General features: G+C 42.3%; 1 protein-coding gene across 6 annotated transcripts in view; it reads left to right on the top strand.

The window, feature by feature from the left end:
* The window catches only part of LOC146174189 (receptor-type tyrosine-protein phosphatase H-like), a 165,925-nt gene that overhangs the window by 12,446 nt on the left and 134,278 nt on the right, over positions 1 to 19,201 (top strand). For all 6 annotated transcript variants that reach the window (XR_014702078.1, XR_014702079.1, XM_084584377.1 and 3 more), the window contains exons 2-3: positions 17,019 to 17,334; positions 18,834 to 19,157. Coding sequence is in view for 4 of the 6 variants with exons in the window: in XM_084584377.1 (XP_084440503.1) it covers positions 17,019 to 17,334; positions 18,834 to 19,157 (640 nt within the window). In the remaining 2 variants the exon portion in view is untranslated. The remainder of the gene's footprint in view (positions 1 to 17,018; positions 17,335 to 18,833; positions 19,158 to 19,201) is intronic.

The following is a 19,201-nucleotide window of genomic DNA, read 5'->3' on the forward strand; positions in this document are numbered from 1 at the left end:
TTAACGTGGCACCTACCATTTTCCGTTCCATGGCCCTTTGCGTTACCCTCAAAATTAGCAGAAGCCTTTTCGTTAGGTAACCTTCATGTTTCAGCTCCACAGGTCCGTACCGATAGTATGCAACTGGTTCACACTTTTCTCTTCAGTGATACCGGCAAAGCTGCTAGTCATAATGTTTAGTACCTTCTAAATGCGCTCCATCCCAATCTTATTCTGCTAGTTATTTCCCTTTCCTGGTTCGGATCTGCGGTCACTACTTGTCCTAAGTAGACATATTCGCCTAACAGTTCCAACGCTTTGCTGTATATTTTAAACTGCTGTTCTTTTCTCAGGTGTTTCACCATTACCTTAGTCCTCTGCATATTAATCTTTAGGCCTACCTTTCTGCTTCCCCTGTCCAGATCATTTATCATTAGTTCCAGTTGGTCCCATGAGTTACTTAATCAGGCAATGTAATCAGCCAAGCGTAGATTACTGAGATATTCTCCAATACAAAAGGCATCTGAGCAAGTAGGTCCATATACACATGCGTGCAATTATGTATAAATAAGTGAATTCGTAATAAAATAGAGCATATATTACCTTGAAATAACAGGTTACAAAAGGTTTTTTAATTTTAAGGTGTGCAAGGTTAGAGAATATAAGACTTATAGAATTTTTACACTTCTAAATATTTAATGACACAGCCTTGTGTGCAAAATTGCGCAAAGTGCTAAGTGTTAAGTCACAAACGTGTTAGAGGGTTGTATTTCGCTGGCTCCAGAAGTAAATACTGTGCATTGTTTTCTGAACAAATGCTACCGTAAACTGAAGATGAGACAGGAATCAAGACGCACCCGCAGGCATTATTACACAAAAATGAAGCCCCGGGCATAGCTGTCTTAATAGAGCTCCGTAGTTCTGGATATATTCTGGATATATTACTTTGTCAGATGACGAATCAGGTTACCTCGAATAGCCCATGCATCAGGAAGATAAAAAAACTTATTGTAATCCTTGACTGTTTAAAAGAAGGCACGCAAATTATTAAAAAAAAACAGATTTATCAGTGAAATAAAATACTTCATATACATTCCAGTACTGCCAATTACTATAAGCACATCCTTCCTGCGGCCTTCCTTCCTTCCTGCGGCCTTAGAATGAGGCGGCCGCGTTCGAATCAGCATGCATATTCCAGTAAGGAGCGTTCCAATCGCTCTATACTAACAGGCGATGAATGGTACAAGATTACCTGCAGTTATTCTGTGCTGTGCTGAAATTATACAGAAATCGAAAAGTGGGCACGAATTCCGACAGAAGTAAGCTACATAATATGCGGTCAATGTGTATATTATGCAAAACGCTCAAAAGTTACAGCTTTAGTACCACAAGGAGAGGCTGGTGATATTGAAGACGTGTGTATTTAATGCCAAATACTGTTCGCGAAAGTTGGGAATTTGCAAAATCGGAACTTTAACGCCTGCCTGAATTATTTCAGTATGTATATAACGCAGTCAGCAGAGATGAACTATGGCGGAACTCAGGAATGTTTATAACTCTTTATCCAGTATATGTGTTCTAGACTAGCACATTAAGCAAAAACTGCGGCAAAGAATTTCAGACACAATTACATATAATGGTGGACATAGAGTGAACTATGGCGGAACTCAGGAATGTTTATAACTATACTCCGTTTCATACATCAGGTGCAACGCAGCGAAAGCTACGCAAGTAGTCCGCAAGAAAAAAAAAGGAGGCGTATCACTACGCGCTCGTTTTGTAGCCGAGTGGTTCCTGCGGAAAGGGCTCTATTCCGAGCATACACGTTTGCAATAACTTGCTTAGCCTGCCTAGACATCTTCGCAGTGCGGATCTTATAAAAAAAAATGCACACCGAAGAACCATTTTCTCAAAAAGAGATGCGCAGCGAGGAGGGCACAGCCAGCGCCATCTAGTGGCACAGCTGGCAAGGTTGTGCAGCAGCGAAAAAGCGACACGAACGAAAACGGCATAAAAAGCATACAAATTCACTGAATCCGATCCTTTCTCCCTAAAAATCGTGCTCTTTATGAAGTTGATAGCAAATGTAATATGTAATAAGCTTGCAGACAAAATAACTATTATTTCCTCTCGTCAAGAGCAGGCACAATTTTTAATCGTGGATGCAGAGAGCGCAAACAAGAGCTGTAGTTTTGGCAGTGTTGCACTTGATGTATGAAACGGAGTATATTTATCCGGCATATGTGTTCTAGACCAGCACATTACGCAAAACCCGTGACAAAGAATTTCAGACGCAATTACATAGAGTGGTTAGTGGAGAAAGGTTCTTTGTGTTAGCATTACGAAGCCAGTACATTTATTGAGAGCGGCCCAAATAATTTTTGGACCTAATTCACCCCCAGCGGAAAGAGAGGACATACCAATACTTGTGAGAAAAAGGCATGACAATGCATCTCGGGCATATATTTGTGAAAACTTAAAAGCATTGCGATGGCCACGACCGAGAGAAAAACGGCACGCAAAACCCTTCTGAGCATGTGTGGATGGTGTGGTAATCGTCCCGTGTTCTCTTAATTTACTGTTCTGTAGAAGAGAAAAACCCAGAATCATATTTTCAGCAGTTTTGGACACTATTTGGCTGTCATGTTCAGACTACATTCTGAACGACAGCACTGCACATATATGGACATAGTCCAGTGCACCTGAGCGTTGCAGTCAAGGCCAATGAATGTCCATCGTAGGACGCATTTTGAAACAGACTAGCAGAAAAGAGCCACAGCCATCAGGCATTTCGATACTTGGCTTTGATCTGTTTTCGAGCAAATACTGCTATCTATATGCAAAGCTAAAGCCATTTAAACTCATCAAGCTTTAAAGAGATCAGATGTTGTGGAAAATGGAAATTTAATGCACCCATAAAGAGACGTTGACTTCATTTCATGTAGCACATTCGAGAACGAGTTAATACCTGCGAGCACACGCCGATGCCACGGGATATTTCACACCTGTGTCAGAGCGCACACTCAGACATAAGTCAAAGCAGCACACTAGCACCGTGAATGAGTGATAACACAGTGCTATTCATAATTGCTTTATCATCGAAATGCAAATTATCACATCGTTGCTTACCTGTACATTGATAGAAGGATGAACGCCTTTTAGGCGAACTTTCAATTGCAGGTAATATTGCTCCATCAAAAAGTTTTGCGATTTTTTCATATTTTAAATGAAGAGTGAAACAAATACCTACCTTCCTGGCTCCTTACTTTCACTGAGCTAGCCATATGGTTTATATTTTGCAGAAAAACTGTTGTCTGTGGGTCTATCTGTGCCGTACAACTCATGGGCATGGCTCCGCCAGGTGATAGTTGTGAGGTGACTTGGCCGGTCCCTGTTTGCTCGGCGGATTGTGCGACGTCACGGGAGTAGATGACATGGCCGAGATAGCGGGAGCTGTCAGCTTGGTCTAGTCTAATCTATTATTCATGATGTTTTGATTCTACTACATGAGTCAAGGAGGAAGATATAAAAGGGGTATCAAGACGTCGTACACAGGCCTGTTGTCTTGAAAGGGCATCACAGGCTTTCGGAAGATGTGAAAACAAACGATGTACAAAAAATTAGTATTAGTCGCGAACACGGCGGTGGATAAATATACGCACTACTGTTCGTTTAATCGACGTTCCGATGAGCGTTAGCAAATCTTTGTTTGCTAAATTTGATAGGGAGCCCACCAGTAGATCGATCTTTGTAACTGGCAGGCGTTTTGAATTGAATGTTTTTTTTTTCTGAAATTATAAAATCAAATCACAATAATTCCTTTGGTAAATGGAAATGTGTGCTAGTAAATGAAAACAAAAGGAAGGGACTTTTACATTTTTTGAAGGGCTATTGGAAATGCCATTTCATTGTGACCTTCTATTTAAACCTTATAGCTGTCTGTCACTCTAATTTTCTTATATTTATATATGTGCTCCCAATTACAAGAACCACTAATTGTTGTCCAGTTGTAGTTTTCGAGAAGCAACTATCTACTTTGCTCACTGATGAAAACTAATTCACAATTCGCTGAAGAGCTACATTAGGCGAATGATCTAGGGAAAACTAAGTGTCATAGCTAATGAATACCTCAGAAGAGGACTGTAAGGGCTGTTTTATAAAATATGGTGCAGTGAGTGCACCTAATAAGCTTGGTATTATAAAATGTGAGAAGTTAGGCTGTTTGTGACATAATATAAAGTGTTTTCGTGGACGTGATGAAACGCCATATGCACAGCTCACTTAACTGCCATGACCTACCATTCCAGGAATGGTACATGAATAACGAAGGTCCCTACACTTCCTGAGATTCTTTTGTTATTGAAGAAACTAATGGTAATCCCATGCAAAATGCCAGTGTATAGAAATGCATAGTTGTATTAATATTCAGTCATGTCCGCAAGTGGTACACCGGTCCGTATTTCTTCATTTCGGTGAACGCATGGACAAAGAAAGCGGAGAAATAAATCTATAGTTATTTCCGATAATTTCGTTTTAAGAATTGATAGGTAACGAGTGACGGTAATACATTCGCTGTGTAAAATATGCACGAAAGGCTCAAATTACTTTCACTGCCCCTTTCTGTGAGTATAAAAACTCTTGTATTGGCAGTCTTGCAACGTAGCCTGATATTGTCGATACGACCTATTGCATCGACATTGCACCGTAAAAAGGAGGCTTAAAGTACATTTTATTTTATCGCTATTATTAAGTCCGAAAGGAGAAGTAAATGCACTCTCAAGCTGATCAAATTGAAGACATAAAATTGGAATCTTTGCTCTATAGAATGTGACTGGAGTATTATTGCCGTACGTTATTTTGGGCACGTTGACTGGCACTCGAATCACGATATCAACAAATTCTATCTAGCTAGCTTAAACTGACCGCCTCTTACGAATTTGAACGCGGGAACTATTGTTATCATCATCAACGCCCTGAATATGCCGAGTGCAAAAATAAATGCATCTCTAATATTCTTCCAATTGTCCATAGCATGTTCCAGCGCAAGCAGCCGCAAATTAGCGAAATTCTTAATCTAATGCGCACACTAATCTTTCTACGTTAGCTAACACGTCTGCCTTCTCTTGGGATAAAGCATGTTACCTTTGGCGGCCACCTCTTCTTAAACCATTGCATTACATTTCCTGCCGCTGCCCAATTCTTATTACTGATGTCGACTAGTTTGTAAGTGAATGGTACGGGATTTCGGATCCACTCTGCGCACTTGCGGTGAACGACACACCTATCATTTTCCTTTCAACAGATCTCCGTGCTGTCCTAAATTTAGGTTGAACCGCCTTTTTCCTCCACATTTCTGTCCAGTACTTGAGCAGCGCTGATATAAAGCTGTTATGGGCGAGGACTTATAGAAAGGTATTTCAGCAATATGACACATGTGACTCTTGCCTCGCAACAAGTAGCGGCGGCTACCTCTGCCCGCACGCTGTCTCTTCGGGTTCAACGGCATCGACGATAGTAGGAGCGGTTTGTCATAATCAGGTTTCTAAAGGCCCCTCTCATGATCATTAGTGATAGTGGCTGGTACTGGTTGGAACTACTTTGCTCGTCAAGTTCACGTGCGCTGCATGAGGAGGGTGGATGATGGGAGTTACACACATACCATTTTAGCGTGCAGGTAGGTGTGCAAGTTTGCAGAGTGGGACATGTGCATATTTCAGCTACCACTATCGCACCTTCTTCTTATGTTCAAAGTCGCCGCCTAAAGCCTTATTGTGATACCGATTAGATGCACAACAGCCTCCACAGTGCTAGAGAGCCCTGCACAGTATATTGCAATTGACCGTCGTCTGAGAGAGCTGCTGCCATCTCACCTTGGCAGATTTCTCAGTATAATCCACCCATATAGTTCTCATTGAATGCATGGTTCGTGCTCAATAATTCTATTGAAATACACTAGGTTAGCCTAAGTGACCATCGGTTATACGCTCTTCGCATTATATCTCCGACCCGTTCATATTTGCTCTCGTAGATATGGATCCAGTTACTCCATCTTGCATGGTGCAATGCCAACGTGTGCTGGCAGTGCATTGTTTTCAGTAACCATGTGTAGCGCCGAAACGTCGAACGCCACTATTGCATTTTTTCCTAAAACGTTCTGAGAAAATATTCTTTGCCCTTGTTTTTCCTCTAACACTCTGTGTTTTGTAACTTTTAGCGTTCACATTTTCCTTACGATATGCCGCTATTCTCATTTCAATTGGACTTACATGATCCCAGTTTAAACATTCCTATTTCTTGATTCACAACGACGTTGGCCGGTCTTCACCAACTCATTAACAGCCGTGCGACAAAATTGCAAAAGTAACCTCTTTTAATCTCAAGAAATTCGGCAGCTTTTAAAATGCAACCTCTTTATAGTTTTTTTTTTTTTTTGTTTTCAATCTTGTTGCCAAGATGAAAAATTAATAAAAAAAAGATGTGAATGCTAAGGAATCCGAGAAAGGGTCTGTTTTATTGCTGACAGGTTAATTAAAAAATAAAAGGGGCTACACGGGCATAGACAAAAGGACAGAGGACAGCGATACGGGTGCGAACCTTACTGTTTATTGTGGCCATAAGGGCGCATACATTTAACAGCCGACATTAACCTTATTCTGTGCTTAGCATTGTCTGAAATATAATTTTTGGATCTTGATTTCTTAACATGCGCTCCAAAATACATATACGATCGCGAAAATTTCAGCCTTGCTTGCTGCCACAAGTGTAAGCTACCGTAGTATACGTTTTCGAGTATTGGATCACATCTAATGCACTGGAAGGTACTGTCTTTAGCAATGTCATGAAACTACCCTACTGAAAAACCAAACGCTCTACGTGGCAAACCCCTCATAAAATCTCATCTAATCGCATAGACCCTCATACGGTTCACAACATTATCACAAAATATCATACATAGTTTATGATAATGTACAAGAAACTTTGAGAACTTATGCAATTATATGCGACTTGTATGCAATTTTTTATGTGAATGGAGTGAGATTATGTGAGAAAATGGGAGATTAATGCCTCATACAGTTTTTTCAGTAGAGTATCATCGAAATTATTTACCCGTTGGTCTTTTTTGCTGCAAAGACACAGCCGTCACCTTAATGGCGGTTATAATGGGCTATAAACATTCATTATCATAGCAATGCACGCAGCCCTGTTTTGGCTAATTGTTCTTAGTTAATCCCAGTTATTTTGTTTCGCTGCGAAAGCAGCTTTCACAACTTCAAGCAAGAAAGAGAATCAGTTATGGCTACTCGTAACCAGACATACTAGAAATTGTCGCAATAGGCTGACACGCGTGATAGGAGGCACAACTAGGAGGTGATCGACTCCACAGCCGTTAGCATCGTACAATTCAAGCGTGTTCTTTGATAGTGCAGGCACTGCCCAATGAAAAACAGGGCTGAACAATTAACGTTTATCTCTGCACCTGCAAAGTGACGCGGATTCGAATGATTAAGATGGGTTGTTGGCAGAATGGCTCTTGATACAACTTTTCGTCATTTTCCTCTTCTTTTTTTGTCAGTCAGTGGCCTGACGTTATGAGCACGGCCATTGTTTCTACGAAGAGCACTCATGTACGCTGACCACGCAATACAGCCGAAGCGTTGCGACATTTCCGCTGTGTAGTGAGATATATCAACGACTATCCCACGTTTTCCAATTATGCTTGGACGTTATTGCTCTTGCGTGGTGGTTTATGTAGAATGTTTATCACTTGTCATTACGCTATAACTGTAGCCATTCAATACCAAATTCATAAATGCCTTTATGACTACGACGTTGAACGTCGTGATTATTCATGAGGCGTGCGCCATGGCTGTGTTCAGAACTGGGCAAACTATAATTAGGTTGTGCTGAATGCGACCTTAAATCAGCTACGTTTTCCGTGAACTTCTGTAAAATGATTTATTGCTCGCTTGTATTAAAAATTCTTTCTGTGCGAATTCAATCTAGATTCCTGTGAAACTGCTCAATGTAACAATGGACTGTCTTTCTATTGCCACTTATCACGGCCCATTGCCCCCCTCTGTCCTGGTTTTATTTACTTGGTTGTTGCTCTTTGGTACCTAGCATAGGGCCAATTTGCTTGATATAAGCGAGCCTTACATATCCCAATGGGTAGAGTTACGATGATTGAGAATAGAATAAACGTCTTTCTACCTCCTCCTCTCTTGTAATTTCTCTGCAGCAATGAAATATGTTAGAAACACAAAATTTATTCATTAAACTTTCGTGTTTTTCTTGTTGAAAATTTGACAGGGAACGAATTTTGCAATATTACCTCGCTAGCACATTTTTTTTAGAAATGAATTCCAATAAATGATAGTAGATGTAGAATAATTGTAAAAATATATATATATAGCCACAGATATTTGATTATTAGCCGCTCAGTGATGACTGTAGGTCCTGTGCGAATACCTTCAGCTCCTTATTGTTGCAGACCAGGGGCTTTGTGACCTAAAAGATGTAGGGAGCTCAGAATATGCTTAACTAGTAGAGAGCTGCTGGTTTCTGACATTTCGTATAATTTTGACAAATGCTGTCGAAACGTTAAGGACGTTAGTTTTAACTAAATTTTCCGTTTATGGGTTACGCCGTGCGTGAAACATTCTCTCTGTTCAGAGGGTCGCCCTGGAAGCGAGTACCGGTGACGGTTTCTACCGTCGTAATGCCTCATATCCTGCCCAAAGTACCTGATGAAAAATGTTGTCAAACCAAATCGTTGACATATCACAAGACGAAAACAGTCGTTGAATGAATTATTTTATCGGGTCAGAAATAGGTCGCTAATTACACAAGCGAACAAAATTAAAAGGTATGCTCGAATTCACTCTCTATGCGACCAAGTGTCACCCGCTGAGCGTTTGGTTAAAAAGTGATCATATTTGCGAACAAGAACAAGCTTATTTATCGGCACCTCTGCAATTATGCATAACCGATGACTTTAGATTGTGCTTTTTAACACATCAGCACATCTAACACATTGGAGGAAGTTGAAAAGAGAACTCACTACGGCTGACGAGCAAGTAAGTTCATGTGCTCTCGCTGTTCCGGTCGAGTTTACGACTGTGGTAGCCATATCTGCGCAGTTACCGCTGCCCTTCCGTCTGCTAGGCGAGCTCCTTTTTCTCGCTTAGGAAATCCTGCTGACGAGGTCGGTGACCTCGTGGCTGCCCTAACAGCGCAATACCTCATTGCACCTTCAAGTTGTTGTCCTGTGCATCCGCATTGCTTCACGCGACAAAAATATGCCTATGAAGGAACTACTATGTCGGCCACACCTGCATGCCGCTTTAAATGGAGTACCCGGTTTCGCAAGGAGGTTTTATAAGGAACCTGCACTTGCAGTTTATAAAGTGTAGATTGGTGCATTATGGGTTAGGTTGGTTCGTGCAATGTTTTTGTTTTTAGTGTTTTTATAAACAGAAGTTTTCTGGAGTACGTGCATATTTGTTTCCTTACCCATCTTTCTCTCTTTCTCCTCTTTTAAATGTACAATGCGCTTTCGGGAGAGTAGTAGCGCAGAAAAGCAGACGTAAAAAATCACTATTTTACAGATGCATGTTTCAGTGCTTGTATTCGGTTTACTTCATTCGAGCTTTCGATTTTGAGGTGTTTTCTATATATAAATCTCGTCCTCTAAACAATGTTCAGCAAGCAGAGTAGCTCTGTTACACATTTAGCAAATGTTTGTGGTTAGGATACGACCATGAAGACCCGGGAAAAAATTCGTAGATAGAATATTACTAAATAATATTGACGTTCTAATTGTTTGTATTACGCTGGCGCATAAGTATACAAAACATCCAAATCCAAGATATATACGTACTATTCATTTACTGCGAACGCTTTCTAAAACAATATCTACTTATTTTCGCCGCCTTTGTATTTAGCCTGTTATGCAGTCTGCAAAAGAAACATGCAGTAATCATCCCGCTGGCCCCCTCCTCATCCTTGAGAAGTTGTAATGAGATTTCTTCGGCTTCGACTATATGTTGAAAAGAACAGTTTCGATAAGCAGGTTCACGTCTGGTTTTAGACGCAGATGTAACCGGTAATGACTGCAGAACAAGGAGACACGAGAAGGCGTTGCTCTTGAAATTACTTGTAGCTCCCATGGCTCTTCGTTAACAAGTAACGTTTTTGAGATAATAATAAAGTCATCTTCGGGCAAACAAATCCGACAGCAGTACCAACAAGCTGGCTTGCCTCCGAGCACCTGAGAACACGGCAGAATACACCTGCCTTTTCGTCCCAATCTACCCTTCACTGACTCCACCAAAATAAATTATCGCATACTTCACGAGACTCGCGGTGCGATACAACTGTCATCTCGCACTAGAGCACTCATAAAAACAAAACGAAACGCTTTCAAGCTGTTTGACGTGCCGAATATGAATATCGAGGATTAGCTCATTAAAAAGCCATAGCTGAGGGCACAGCTCTATAGTAGCATTGCTGAATAAACATTAGGCTAGAAATTGAGTTCTATATTCCATTTTGCTTGAATGATTATTTGTCTTCCTTTCGTATTATTATGATAATGTAATCATGCAGCATGCATTAGCTGACGTGGTAGGCACACTGTCTCAACGTTGCAGCAAGCACGTGTGGTAACAGTAATATCAAGTGCCAATTGCGGCGTTACCCCAGACGCGCTGAATGTGCACAGGTAACGCTCTACAAGAAGGCGCAAGATCAACCAGTAACCACGGAACTGCTACTTCAGCGGCCCCACTGAACTTTTCAGTGAGCTTCAGCACGCTGCATTGAAATAAGGCAAGGGATATATCTGGAGACAAGAAGTATCAGCGCCTGTAGGATGCCTCAATCCGAGTTGTCGCCTTTAGATTGCACTGTAAAACGATTTTGTTTTGTTGAGATGGATGAGATATTATGTGTGGCTAAGATGACCAGGTTGGTGTACTAGTTCACTATTGATATAACATGTGAAATTAGATGTATTACATACATATGACAATCTCATAGGGAAGAAAACAATAGAAAAATTATCCTGGAACAAAGATTATTGATCTAAGAAAGCAAACAAGGAAAAAGTCTTAATGCACAAGCCAACAACAAAGGTCTACAGGGCGGCTGAGACAAATTCCAGAAGGAAAAGGTTTGACAATTCCTAAAGAAGGAACTTACTTTTGGTCGACATAATATGGGCCAAACTCTGACACTACAGAAGACAGTGGCTGGGTTTGCATTCAATGGAGGGAAACCACAGAGCATATACTTAATCATGGTAAACATGTGAACCCATAGAGCTCGATGCCGTCAAAGAAATTCTAAAAGCGTTGCGATTCCACACTGCCATTGCGCGCACAATTTTCACGCAGTTCAAACAAGGAAAAGACATCTGTGATATTGGTGAACAAGGTCAAAAGACTAGTTTGGGACTGTGGAGAATAATCAGTTAGAGAGTCTTAAATGTTCAGTATTTGAGGTATGAACAGCCAGGTAACACCGTTTAAAAGCAGGGGCGAATAGTTATCTTGCTATTTGTTTAACTCTGATCCGCCTATAGTCGCATGGAATGAGCTTTTTGCTTCGGGCTGCATGCAGCTCTGCTCCTTGTGCACATAGGTTGCACTGCGTGCCTAGACAAACAAGCATACGCAGGTGCAGAGGCCATTTCATTCCGATCTTTACGAGCGCCGTCCAGCTGACAGAAGCGTTGCGTTCCGCGCATACTATTGCCTGTGTATCAGACAGCTCCGGTTACCATGCCGACAAGCAAACAGGAAACGATTTCGGGGGAGAGAGTAGGTGAGCACTGTGTAAGCGGTTCCTTTTTATTTCATTTTGTCGCTGTTATCTAGCCGGCTCTATCCATAAGGGAGTTAGTTTATTAAAAAACGAGCAAAAGAGGAAAGTGGCACGAGGTCCGTGCCGTTTTCCGCAGACTGGTGGCGTAGCAGGGTGCGACGCGATATGACCGCGAAGAGATCAACGGCAGCTGGCGAGCTTGATAAGGGGGTGGTTTTGATGGCAATTGATGTGACAGAGATTAGCGTTTACGCACTGTACCTAAACTCTGGCGGGGTTAATCGCGAGTCAGAAAAAAAGGCGTTTCTGACAATACAGCGGGCATTCCCATGCACATTAGAAGGCATCCTGCGCTGCTCAAAAGTGCATTATTTGAATACCTTTGTTGGTGCTGATACAATTAGGCATGCATGCTGAGAGTCTACTAAAGGGTGGTGGATTAGCAGTACTCGTACATAGAAATCGTAGCAGTTCTACTCTCATCACGTTAAACATCATATCTTTAGCTTACCTTCTAGCACATGTAGGTAAAAGTGATGTAAATAAAAAAAAGCTAACCGTTTTAAAAGGTAATTCTGGTGTGGTTGTTTTTCTGTCATTTCGAGTTACTGATTACAATAGATTCCTCTTTCTTGTTTGTGCAACGAAAAACCGCTTTTGGAAATTCCAAGCAGAACTATTTTTAAAAATGAAGAACAGCAGATCAAAACCTAAGCTGGTTGCGTGGTAAGAAGCGAAATTCCATTTGGCGGAACGGTGACGTCACATACAGCATTTGAAAAACACTCGCACGCACATCAAATGATGAAAATAACGTCTGTAAATTATGCCATAGTGCACATAACGTCTGAGATAGGTAAAAAAATGCTTCGAAATTTCGTGATCCCGCTACGAGCGGGCAATAACGCGGGTATAATGTCTGTGACGTCACAAATTCAGTGCTGCCCTCAGAAATCGTCTGAACTGAGGCCATAAAACGGCACAGTTTAAAATAGAGTTGCGCCGGTATGAATTATCTCACAGCATTCAAATTTGTTGTAAAGTAAAGGTATAAAAATGAGGACGCGCTTTATAACGATATATATCTCAGCGCAATTGACTTGCAGGGTAACGTGTGAGCAACTATATCGCCACTAAAATAAAGTTCTATCGAACGGGCCAGAAAATTTCAGGTGGTGAAGCGCGCTTCATATTGTACCGGCAGTAAGTATATGTGTATGTCGAACACTCACGACGCCCCTTCGCATAGACCCTAGCCGCTTGTTTCGATATTGTGTTTTTAACAATGATAACACATATTATAAAAATCTTGTGCTAAGCTATCCCCATAAGAGACATTTGTGCATTAAATCTATTCTGCACAGCAAGCAGCATGCAGATTCGCTACGCAACACCGCAGACATGAAGCAGCTATGACATTCTTCTCCAGTTTGGAATTATCAGCACAATAGATAGCGACCGCGTTTTCTTTACCTTGGTTGTGGTTTGTGGGGTTTAATGTCCCAAATCGACTCAGGCTATAAGAGACGCCGTAGTGGAGGACTCCGGAAATTTCGACCACCTGGGGTTCTTTAACGTGTACTGACATCGCACAGCACACGGGCACCTTGCTTTTCGCCTCCACCGAAAAGCACCCGCCGAGGCCGGGATTCGATCACGCGTCCTTGGGAACAATAGTCGAGCGCCGTAACCACTGCGCCACCCCGGCGGGTTTTACCTTGCACAATAGAGCCAGCTAGTATCCACGGGAATATAATTTAGCCTAATATCCAAAAACTGGAATTTATCCACTTCGGTAACTTCGAAGGTGAAGTTCATGCCTGACATTGACCGGTAACCGGAGTTCTGAACAGCTCAAACACGTAAAGATTTTCATTTCATTTCAATAGCCTAGGGAAATATTCCATCATACTGAGCTGTCTATATTTAATGGTCAGGTGTCCAGATTATCAGAAAGCTGCCTAATTATTGTTATCCTCCTTTCAAGTGTATATATAATGAAATTACACACAAATCAATAAGACCAAAAAACAATAAAGAATGCCATTATCTTGAATACCCGTGAGAAAAAGCACGTGGCAAGAAGATATGATGTGATAGCAGCCCCTTCCTCCCTTTTAAAGGTGCATGTTTATGTCCGAGGTTTAACCCTCACTATATCAGCAATTTACCCCAATAAAGCACCTGCCATCAAAGCTGAGTATTTAAAACGCTGGGCTACTTAAACGGAGTGCTCAGTTTCGAACACGACTATCTGGAATCCAGTCCGATAATTTCTTTTCGTTTACTGTTGCATCGGTACAAACAAGAAAGGCAAGTATTCTTGGTCGGTGGTTGTCGTTGCATTTATTTAGCATACCAGACAAAATACGAAGCCTTTGTTGTGCCCATAGCTAATGGCTGGTTGCGGAGTCAAGATAAACTTTGAATGCTAAAGCACAAATACGCTGTTTTATTGTACAAGTGGTGAGCATATTAGTGCCTTCGCATTTAAAATTGACCGCGATGGCTTGTCTTGCAAAATTAAACACAGAATTAAATTTATGCGGTGAGAATTTGCTGCCTTATTCAATATTTCCCTCATATGTGGACATGTGCACGCAAGCCATACCTGGCGTTATCTTGACATCCGTCTTAGATAGCATAAAAACGATAGCTCAGCCGCTGTGACTCACAGCGGCCGCCAATGCTGACACTTCTGCGGCCTCTTTAAGCAACGTCAAGCCCTGTTACGCCACTTGCGTCAGCATATCATTCAGGCGATGGGATGATTTCACATCCTTTATGGTAGTAATGGCATGTAAATACAATCGCTAGCTTTCAAAAAACTTGTATATTTCCGGAAAATTTATTTCTGCGTCTCCTATTTCACTCTGAATTGGTGGGCGATACTTTTTTGTTCTGTCTTTAAAGTTTTGTTTTTCGTTTTGTTGGGTTTAACATTATAAAGCGACTGAGGCTATGAAAGACACCGTAGTTAAAGATTCTGGAAATTTCGACCACCTCATCATCATCAGCAGCAGCCTGACTATACCCACTGCAAGGCGAAGGCCTCTGCCATATTTCTCCAATTAACCCGGTTCTGTGCTAGCTGCATCCACTTGACCCCTGCGTACTTCTTAATCTCATCCGCCCACCTAACTTTCTGCCGCCCCCTGCTACGCTTGCGTTCCCTTGGAATTCAGTTTGTTACCCTAAGCGACCATCGGTTATCCTCTCTTCGCAGTACATGTCCTGCCCATGCCTATTTCTTCTTCTTAGTTTCCACTAGGATGTCTGTAACTTGAGTTATTTCTCTGACCACCTGGGCTTCTTCAACGTGTACTGACATCGCACAGCACACAGACTGCTTGCTTTTCGCCGCCCTGGAAAAGCGGCCGCCGAGGACGGGATTCGATGCCGCATCATTGGACAGAGTAGTCGAGTTGCCTAACCACTGCGCCATCCTGGCGGGGTGTTTTGTCTTTATTGGTTCATATTTAAGTCACCACGTCCTTTCCAACATAAGCACTGTGGAATTGGTTGTGTCGGTTGTCCTCTTTGTCCTCGTAAAATTTGCGCCAATTACTTGTGGACATGAACAGCTACCAATAATAATCAATTGACCCACCAATGACGGTGCTGCCTATTCTGCCGCTGATTCTCCTTTCGAACGCAGCTGCTGATGGTATCTCATTAACTAAACTACTAACGAGTTTTCCAACTGCGATTAGAAATGACACTGATACTTCTGTAGCCTTTGATATAATGATATTTCTACTGTATGTACCGACCACTATTAATGCCGCTGCTTCTGATACTGTGACTGCCACTACGTATTGAAAGGCGATGTCTTCTGCTGTGCGGAGGTCGGTAGGCTGTCGCTTAGTGTTCCGTGGGCGAACTAATCGACACGCAGCTGCCACTAACGTGTTCTCCCAGCGCGGCATTTGAATGTATTGGAGATTGTTTTATTTCGTGTCATCGCCAGAGCACTCGTCTAGACAGTGACCATTTGCGCCTGAGAGCGCAAGCATAAGTTCATGGCGATGATCCAATGCGCTCCAATGGGCATGTGCCCATCTGAGCCAGCGGGCACCGCCAACGTGACGTTTTCGTTTGCGACGATTTTGAGAGTTTGTGCGAATTCTAAATCACTAAAACTGACATTATGGACATTGTCCATGTCTCAGGCAAGCTACCTCTTGTTACATGTAGCTTCCATGAGCATCAACGTGGAATGGTAGTGTTTGGAGGACTTTCATGGAAAGAACCAACTTATTGGTAGCATTTCTATTTTTCCCCTCCCCTTTCCTCTTTTGCTGCCGCTGTAACTATGTTTAACAACCTAAGACGTGTGATGTTACATTGAATTCGCTATCGGTGTGTGATGAATTCGTGTTAATGCAGGAGAAAGAAAAAGTGCCGTCTTGCATATTGAGCACTTGGCACGGGAGAAACATCACTTTGAACAAACTATAAAGTTTAACACGAGGCCTTGGTGACTTGTGCATGGAGATAATCAGATGTCGTTAGTAAAGATTAAGGAATGGCACTGAAGCGAGAGACAGGAACGTTTTTTAAGTAGTGCAAATGGCGAGGCTATGCCCCTGTAAGAGTTTAACGCGTGCAACTGCAGCTTCTTGCTGTGTACGAAGAAATATAACTGCAGGCGTAAGCCAGTTCCTCCTTTGAAATGAACAAAATGTCGTGAAGGCTTCGTTTGACCCAGATGACATGATTTAATTTAGGATCACTGCGGGGAAGTATTTACAGACAGGAGCTAATGAGTCAATGCAGTCGCCAGCGAACAGCGAGCTGCAGAAGCAGTTCATTAAGAATAGTTTCGCAGTGCTCTTCCTAAAAGAATGCAACAAATGGTTTAGCGTGCATGGAATTTGCATGGATGTGGACTTGATGATCACTGAAGAATTTTACTAAAATGGAATACATTCATTGTGCCCTAAATAAGAGCAATAAATTCTATTCCAAATGCTATTTCTATATAAGCCTAATAAAGCGCTCGCACCCTTATTTGCGCATCATAACAACTTTTCGTCACCGAAACCCGGTGATTTGTATTAATGAGCTGCGGCATTAGAGTATGCAAAATTACGCCTAGTATATGTGCTCGAAGGAATAGAACAGCCACAAACGCTTCACATTACTAACTTTGTGGAATGCTTTCATGCTTCAGCTGATATTTCTGGTTTTCTTTCTCATATCTTATGCAGGACGCGCAAGTATCCGGCAACTGCACGGAATTTCCGCAGCTGTACGTAACAAGGAAAGGCACCACGTTGACAGTCGTCAGAGCGGAGCCCTTTGTCGCTAATCAAACTGAAGAAGACGTCTGCATCTGCTCACCAGTTTTTGATGTGGCAGGTGTCAACGCAACCTGCTCAAGTAACCATTCAGAGGAAGTAAACTGTCTTACATTACCAACAGACGACGAGATCGAGGTCGAACTGGACAGCAAAGTGCTCACCGAGAATGCGTCGCTATGCCTCTTCTCTGAATGTGGTAACAAAGACTGCACAATTTTTGACCGTGAGTGAAGCTTTATTTCATATCTTCGCTAGCTTATCACGCTGTCTACGTAACGTTTCATACACGCTTACATAGAGTGATTCAGGGCTGAAACCGTCTGGAACAGTATGAAGAGGATTGCACTAAACGAACGTGCTGTGAATGCTCCGTCATTTTATTTTCTAAATTTCACTTAAACTTTTATTGGTCTTTGCTAGCCATTCCCTTAATAAAACAAATTAAAACAACTATGTGAACTAAGCTCCGTGGATGGCTATCTGAAAACAAACAGCATCCGAAAAACTATAAAATGCCCTACACTTTCTCTGAGTCTAGAGCGGTGTTCGTGATTGGATCAACGCAAACTGATCACATCTCTTGCCACTGCTTGTTGCGTAGCTTTTTGAAAACGGTCACCTTCATTCACTTTCCTTCCTAAATGGTACTCTATAAGTCCTCCAGAGACATTTTTTTTCTGAATCGTTGTGTTCATCAAAGTTCTTACATGTGCAAAAAGTCAAAACACAAGATCAAGTGAAGCAAGCGCGTGCACGCCCAACTTCGAACACGCGACCAGTTAGAAGCTTGCCCTTGAGTAAGCGTTTTACTGAGCTTGGCACATCGTTTCTAGAAACTCCCTACATATCAAATGTCGAGCTTTTGACGACGGACGCCATGCCGTAGCAGCGGCGTGCAGAAAGCTCTCCATGTCCTCGGCGCTTGCGTGACTCTGCATTGAAACGGCATTTTACAGTGGATTTGGGAAAAAATGGCCAACTTACTAGCGCTACCTCATCGCAATCAAGTCGATTCCGTTCACCCGGTAGTTCTCTCACATATTTTCCCCAGCCAATTTTCTCCTGACTGCACACTGTGCGATGAGAGAGCTACGCTCAACTATATATTCTGGGAATGCAAGGAGAACCCCCCACCTCCAGAATCAGGAGAAATTCTGCATCCAGATGACTGGGAGACCCTGCAGCGCAGCTCGGACCCGGCCATACAAGACCGGATCCTCAAGCGTGCTATGAGGTCGCCAACAGGCTTGACCTGCTAGCCATCTAGTGGGGCAATGTAACGCGGCCCTATGTAAATATTCGGCAAAATAAAGGTTTCTGCTCTCTCTCTCTCATCTTGATGAGGAAACAAATATAGCGTTTGTACACGTGAAACTTGATGACAAATGCTGCTAGACGTAGCACACTAAATTCCTGTTCGGGCACCTTAGTGGGAAATATTTTGCATTTTTTTTTTCACAGATACAAATTAAAATTTATATTTTATAGCACCGGACCTCAGCTCAGAGCTGGAGCTTCATTGTAAATCCCTATCACAGAGTTAAGTGTGAATATGCACAACGTACTGAATATCAGTTCAACTATGCACAACAAACTCAATTAAGCTTTTTCACTATCCAAAACGTGTCTGATTAAGCAGCAAAGCTACACTACTAGTCCTTGCTTCGGATCAGGAGAAGGTGTCATTCACGTAAGGCTAATACCTGCTCCTTTTTGTTCCAGCCTTTCGGGACAAAGAGGTGACGATTAGTGCACTAGACGTGGTTCCGGAGAGCTCGTCGGCAATTTCTTTAACGTGGAATGTATCGGGAGTGTACGGAGATACCGTAATCAGGTCCCACGTCACCTGGTGCACCGAGGACAATAACTGCTCTGTACAGGCGACCTGTTTGGAAGAAAAACCGCCTCTCATCTCAGAACGCGACGTTCTCCACACCAGTGTACGCATTGACGGCTTGAGGCCGGCTGCAAGTCTGAAGATACGAGTGTCGCCAGTTGGTCTTCTCGGAAACACATCGGAGGGCTGCTTCCTAACTCCTTCGGAAGGTGAGTTTGTCATCACACCATTTGGAACAGAAAGCTACATCGGT

This window comes from Amblyomma maculatum, chromosome 11 (assembly GCF_055883805.1).
Source record: "Amblyomma maculatum isolate TAMU_Amacu chromosome 11, ASM5588380v1, whole genome shotgun sequence".
Taxonomy (NCBI): Eukaryota; Metazoa; Arthropoda; class Arachnida; order Ixodida; family Ixodidae; genus Amblyomma; species Amblyomma maculatum.